General features: G+C 41.0%; 1 protein-coding gene across 1 annotated transcript; it reads right to left on the bottom strand.

The window, feature by feature from the left end:
- Nucleotides 1-1,605: 1,605 nt before the first annotated feature.
- On the bottom strand, nt 1,606-4,666 carry GJD4 (gap junction protein delta 4). The gene is made up of 2 exons (XM_037037806.1): nt 4,570-4,666; nt 1,606-2,754 (listed from the first exon to the last, which is right to left on the bottom strand). The coding sequence occupies exons 1-2, from the start codon at nt 4,631-4,633 to the stop codon at nt 1,754-1,756; spliced, it is 1,065 nt and encodes a 354-aa protein (XP_036893701.1). The 5' UTR covers nt 4,634-4,666; the 3' UTR covers nt 1,606-1,753.
- Between the last annotated feature and the right edge of the window lie 2,447 nt (nt 4,667-7,113).

Genomic DNA, 7,113 nt, shown 5'->3' on the forward strand with positions numbered 1-7,113 from the left:
TCTAGTTAGGACTCTTTTTAAATGTGGTTTTTATTGTAGCACGTTTTACAATAAAACTATACTTGAACATTTTCAAACTGTACATACTATATGAAACTTCTCCTTTCAATTAGTTTCTTATTTCTATGTAGAATTTGCTATCTTACAGTGTCTTGTAAGTAAAGATTAAGTTTCACTAAAAAAAAAAAGATGCAATGAAAGCCATGAATTGATTTTAGAAAACAAATAGTAATGAAGCCCTAAAGAATTATTATATTTTTCCAACCTTAGAATTGCATGTGGAAAGAGTCAAAAACCAGATTTGCCCCTGAATAGTTTAGCAATATTAGACTCAAAAATCACATTTATTTGCTATGTGCAGACATTGACCTAAGTATTGAAGAAAGAAGTCTGAGTCATGGCTTACAGTTTTCAATGAATTGAGGAGCAAGAGAGAAAGAAATTGATTTCTTAAATATGCATGTTAAATATAAGTACATTCATTCAAATATCTTTATGCCAAACCAATTATGCATTATTTTTTTAAGTTTTAATCAATTGCTTTGACATCCTGTAGATATATCAAGTAGGATGTTATTCTGCATTCTGGCAGATATTTCATTGTCAAAATCTTCTTTAGAACAGTTAAAAGTATCCATTGGTTTCATGAGTACATTTGTTCACCTTTTAAATTATTTGTATGGTTGAGGGAAATTCTCTTTCTTGGACATTATGTGTCTGGAGACCAGAGGATATTCATCAACTCCAGATGGCTCTTCTTCTCTTGCTGCAGGTGAGCAGGTGTGTCCTGATCCACAGCAGCTCTTCTTGCTGCACTGTGTCCTCCCATCCAGCGATAAAAAGCAGCACTAAAGTTCTACAATCCTGCAAAGCAGGACAACGCAGATAAGTGCAGCAAGGACCTGTGAAGGCCCATTTCCAGAAGAGTGGCAGCTCTTTCCATTGCACACACAGAAAGCTGGAGCTCGGACTGTGAAACTGCAGAATTCCTGGAGTTTCTCCTCTTCTCCACTGGAGTGTGAGGTCTCTCAGGGCAACCTGAACTGCACAACTCTCTCAAGGACACAGGCAAAAAACAGACTGGAAAGCATTGGACACTTCTAGGGCCACTTGCATCCCTTTCCTCAGTGAAGACAACTACTCAGAGACACACTCAGAAACAACAAACAAGCCAGGGTCCACCCACAGCCTGTGCACCTTCCACCTGAATGTAATAACCATCAAAAATGCCCAAAAGACCACAATTGTTTACCAGTCCTATTAATAGTCCACATTTGTCATTTCTTCTGTAATACAATGAAATATGAAGTGGGATATCACAATCAGCATTAATTTTATTAAAGGGGTTTGGAAAAGTTAAACTAATGTCTCTCTGTTGATTCTATTGATTACATGCATAAGATACATGTTTTATCAAAGCAGAAAAAAAACAAAAAGAACCCTCATAATTCGCCACAAAACATTAGAACAGTAATGAGCTCCACTAATGTAAGGTGCATGCTTTACATAAAGCACATACCATGGTAAAGAATAAGACAATAGACCAAACAAGAGTGTTAGGTGATCAGTAAGTAACCTGATCCTCTTCAATTAATCATTGTAGCTTTCAGTCTGAAGCCACTTGTGACAGGCCAGATGGCCTTCTTGACTGTCGATATTCCCCAGGAACTTTAAGGTTCCCCATGTGCCAAAGTGATGCTGCACCTTCGGGTCCGCGTCTTCTCTCAGTCACTGCACTGCCCAGCTGCCCTCTTCACACCCACTCGGACCTTCCGGTCACCGGGAGGGGGGCGCTACCAGCACTAGCCCAGAGGGCGGAGGGGAGCTGCTGAACGAGTGGCCGGGGCCGCGCCAGCAGACTGCAGGGCATTAAGGGATGCTCGCTTTGGGGCTTCTGAGGGGCCTCTGTGCAGGGTCTGCTCCCAGGCTCTGTGCAAGCTCTGGGCAGCTTGTCGTTAGCTAAGGGTAACCCCTCAGTCTCATCCTCATCTGGAATATCCACCCGCCCTGACACAGAAAACTGACTACCGGGGCTTCGGGCACCGTGCTGTCCAGTCCACTGGCCAGGGTGTTCGAGAGCTACAGTTTCTTCCCCGGATCCCCGTCGGCCCCCAGCTGTGCCTGGCCACCTGTGCCTGCGCAGACTGCAGAGCAGGTCGGTCACGCTGAGCAGCACGGAGAGAGCGCTGAGTGCCCAGAGAAAGAGCATCAGGGTGGACTTTTCCGTGGGCCGAGAGACGTAGCAGTCCACCGCGCCAGAGCAGGGATCGTGGGCGCAGGAGAACCTGTGGGGGACCGAGAATCCGAAGAGGAAGTAATGCAAGGCCCCGAAAGCTATTTCTGCCAGGGTCCGAAGACAGAGCTGCACAATATAGCCCAAGGAGAAATCTGGCACCACCAGGCTGCGCCTTTCCCTGAAGGGCAGCGAGCAGTGCGGATCCTCAGGGCTCAGGTCAGTGGGATCCTGGTCCCCGGGACCGACGCCTGGCCCGCAGGAGCCCCAGACGGTGAGCTCGGATACTTTGTGCAGGACGTAAACACTGAAAACCGCGGAAGGGAGGAGGGCAGACACGCTTTGGACTAGCCAGAAGCGCAGGTGGGACACTGGGGAGAAAATGTCATAACAGACATTGGCACACCCTGGCTGCAGGGTGTTGCACACAAACCTCTCCTGCTCATCCTGGTAAACAGGGGACCCCGCCACAATGATGATCACCATCCTCAGCAGGATCATGAAGATAAGCCAGATCTTCCCTGAAAAAGAAGAGGTAGGGTGGGCACCACCATGCAAACACACTTCCTCCTAACAACAATATTTAAGTGTGTACTGGGACTGAGAGTGAAATCTGAGATACACAAGCATGTATTTCAGTCACAGCAACAATATCAGCTAGTTAGCACATGTGACAAATATTTATTGAGCACTTACATGTCAGACACTGTTTGAACTACATGTTTATAAAATGCTTTTGAGATTAATAGATTTTAAAGAAGCATAAATACTAAAAATGTTTGACTCTGCTAGTTCAGACTTTTGTTAATGTCTCCTGGACTGATAGATTTAGAATGAAAGTTTAGGAGATTAAGCTTCTTAAAGAATGTTAATACATTCTTGTTACTGTGTACAACTGTTATACAGTATAACAACTGTATAATACAACTGTTAATTTCAGATAACAAATATTTACTGAGGGCCCACTATGTCTCAGGCACTGTTCCAGGCAGTGGAGTAATGGCAGAGAACAAAACAGTTGCATACCCTCACTCTAGTGAACATACGCTTTAAGTGGGAAGAACTGAATAAACAAAACAAATATCTTCATTTATGATAATGGTTCAAAAGAACATCATGTAATAGCAGGGCTTATATTTAATGTTGCTTTATGGCTTTTGCAATCAAATTTCTTTAAGAACATTCAATTTTTCTGATTTTTCAGTAATTCAGAATTCCTTTTCTTTTATTTCAATTTTATGAATCAATGAACTTTGTCTTTTTTCAACTTATCATGAATACATTTGGCCAAGCTGGGGATTAAAAATAACTTCAAAAGTCTTCTTTTCATATCATGGGTCAACTATTTTGGAACATGTTTAAGACTCGGACAAAATAATTTGTAAGTATTCTGTATTGTGATAAGATAGAGAAAACATCACCTGAGAGCAGAAAAACAAAACTCTATTATAAATGAAGGCAATTAAAGAATATTATTATGTGATGAGATTATCAACTCAAACTTTTAAAGACCAAGTTGGTTTTGTTTAAGCTCTACAAAATAATGAGTAAGAAAAATATCAATGACTAATTCTTGTAGTCTCAATTTCTCAATTTCTTTTTCTAGGACACCCATACTTCTCTAAAAAATTGCCTTACCTGCACTAAACTCAGAAATCTTTATCACTTTCTTTGTTAAAAAAATAACTAAGCTAAAATAGGATTTGGTTTAAAGCACAAGAGAAATTGCTAATCTTTACAAATTAAGCTTCAAGATTAAACTCTAAAAAGATGAACAAGAAGAAAGTATAATTGAGGCATTGATTTTTCTTTCACTTTTATTGTATTATTTCTTTTTATGGTAAGGCAACCAGAAAAGAGTTACACAAAAATATTCCTTCCACCTGCTTCATTCTTCAGACTCAGCACCAGAATGTCAGCAAGAAGAGGCCCAAGGAGAGAAACAACACCCACACCCAGACTTCCTTAAATAATTATTGGAACTATGGCACAATCAGAAGCTTAAACCCATAGCCCTCTTTGCCCTCTTTGCTCTAGTAGTTCATAGGCCTTTGTCTTGGGGGTAGACAAGGCAAACCAATTAAAAAAAAAACAAAACAGCCCTGGCTGGTATGGCTCAGTGGATTGATTTGCTGGCCTGTGAACCAAAGGGTCATTGGTTCAATTCCCAGTCTACAGCAGATACCTGGGTTGTGGGCCAGGTCCCCAGTAGGGGGATGAGAGAGGCAACTACACGTTGATGTATTTCTCCCTCTCTTTCTCCCACCCTTCCCCTCTCCATAAATAACTAAAATCTTTTTTAAAAAAAGAGCTTTGGGGGTATCTCTTGTACTCACCCACAATGGTCACATTGCAGTTTAACGTGATAATGAGGAACCCTAGCAAGTCCCAACGGTCCATGCTTCCAAAATGTTGCAGACTCAAGGCTGCTGGAGATATCAGAGCCTGTGATCTCCAAGGAGGTGGGAAATCTTTACAGAAATAAATGTATGTTAGCTACAAGAGGCTTAAAAATGAGAGCTGGAAATATAAAAGGAGAGAATTGAGCCCAGGAGCAAGAGGTCAGTTTTTCTCTCTCCAAGTTGAGACGCCTCTGAGCTGTTCACCTCTAAAGCAGAGTTCCTGACAACTGCAGTGACCAGAAGACAGCAGGAGTCATCTCTCATTGTGGGCTATTCTTACCCTCCTGGGACATTCCAGGGCCCAGGCGGTGCTCACATGTCTCAGCCAGGAGAGACCAGAGGCTTCAGGATATATAATAGAAGTGATTGCATTTAGCCCAAGAAAGAACAGTTTTGTTAACTAGCCAAGTAAATTCTTTATGAAATAAAGGTGTTTTCTCCTTGAAAACAATTCCATACCACTTCACTTGTTAAAGAAACACTAAAATGTTCAAATCCTGTCTTTTCTGGGAAGCATGATTACAACCAGAAAGGCTTTTGTCCTCATGATAGGGGACTCAAGAGTTGGAAAATTTTAGTTTAAGGTAAATCGTTATAAGCCTACTAGGTAATTCATATGTTAAAGCTATTGTTGCAGGAACTGCATATAAGGCCCACCACTCCCTGGAGAGACAGCCAACCTCCTGGGACTGCTAAAGATTACTGCCTGGGGGGCCCTGGCTGGCATAGCTCAGTGGATTGAGCGCGGGCCTGCGAACCAGAGAATCGCGGTTCAATTCCCAGTCAGGGCACATGCCTGGGTTGCAGGAGGGTTCCCTGCAGGCCAACTCCCAGCAGGGGACGCACAAAAGGCAACCATACATTGACGTTTCTCTCCCTCTCTCCTTCCCCTCTAGAGATAAATAAATAAGTAAATAAATAAATACATAAATAAATAAATAAAATCTTTAAAAAAAAAAAAAAGATTACTGCCTGGGGGACAAGTGGAGGCATCGAGGCCATGTGGTCCAGGGAGAGAAAAACAAGTACCTGCGCCTGGGAACAGCTAACTGCCCAGGGCAAAAATACTGTAGTTTGGGTTTTTTTTTAATCTAATTTTCCCTGAATTTCAAAACCATTCATCGCACTTTGTTCTCTGTTATAAAAAGGCTGTCTTGGAAAGAAAATATAAGATGTTTTGTTAGGGTATGAACCCACCATCTTCTTAGATTGCCGACCAACTGAATACAGCACTTATAAAGATTCAATCCCTTCTTTGCTTATTGGGTTCAATATGTGACAGGCAGCACAAATGCCAGTGTATTTTCTTGAACATGGCATAAGGTGACTCAAACATTCAGTGTTCTGTGTGTCCAAAAATGATTGTGAAAACTCAGAGTATTGCTTTGGAGGTTACAAATACATTTTAGCAAGTCAGTGAATTTGTCAATACAGAATCCATGAACAATAAGGATTGACTTTTTAACAATGCTGATCTACTTGACCAGCAATTGTCAACATTTTGCATCTCATAGCACACATAAACTAATTACTAAAATTCTGCAGCACAACAAAAATTGTATGTTTTACCAATCTGACAAAAAATAAATATGATTTTGATTGATTTATAAAAACAAATAATAGTAGTAATTACCTACCCTTTTTGCTCCAAAGTGACTTTTAAAAAAATCAGGTGCCTATATTTACATATAAGGATTTCTGGTATCAAGAATTATTTTGCAACACAACCAATAAGATGCAACTCTATTATATGACCTATATAGTTATGGTTCAAAACAGGGTGTTCACACTGGATGGTTATTGTTGTGTTGGCTGTTGTCATTTTTTGTTTGACAAGGAAAAGAGGTCAGTGCTCCTGACTAAATAGTCAGATATTACATGTTTTATAGAGGGAAGAAAAACTGAGGCTGATGAAGATCAAATCACAAGAGGACTGTGTCCATAGGAGTTCTGGGAACTAGAGAGTTTTTTAAAGAGGAGGAAAGAATCAAGGCTTCAGATCTGACCCACTCCCAATCTACCTCAGTCACACAACTCCATTTATATCTGCATTTTTTATGCTTTATCCAAGACTCAATTTGAATAAAGGAGTCTGTATCCAAAGAAGGAATGTTAGAAATATCTGCATTTGTGAACATAATTATGGGAGGCAGCCTAGTACATGAGGCAAAGTAGCTGAGCTCTTGAATCTGAAATCCTGGATTAAAATTCTAGCTTCTTAACCTTGAGAGTTGTTTTACACAGTTTCCTTGTTGTGAAATTATAGTGCCGAATCCCTACCCTACAATAATTGTGAAGAACAAATGAGAAAATAGGTAAAGCACATAAAACAATGTCCAGTCCTCATTCTTATTACCTGCCAAGAATAAAGTAGCAGTGAAGGTGAAAAGCTTGGAGTGGCTTTTCCTCTAGAGTGCTCCAGGGCCCTCACTGTCCACCCCAGAGACCTGGCTGGAGAAGACTCTGATTCATCTCAGG

This window comes from Sturnira hondurensis, unplaced genomic scaffold, assembly GCF_014824575.4.
Source record: "Sturnira hondurensis isolate 20B ecotype Veracruz unplaced genomic scaffold, ASM1482457v3 Scaffold0023456, whole genome shotgun sequence".
NCBI classification, from domain to species: Eukaryota; Metazoa; Chordata; class Mammalia; order Chiroptera; family Phyllostomidae; genus Sturnira; species Sturnira hondurensis.

Bases quoted from the DNA above. Each gene is read 5' to 3' on its own strand.
- GJD4 (XM_037037806.1), bottom strand. From the start codon at position 4,633: ATGGACCGTTGGGACTTGCTAGGGTTCCTCATTATCACGTTAAACTGC. The intron at 2,755-4,569 runs GTGAGTACAAGA...CTTCTTTTTCAG, and splicing joins CTGCAATGTGACCATTGTGG to GGAAGATCTGGCTTATCTTC.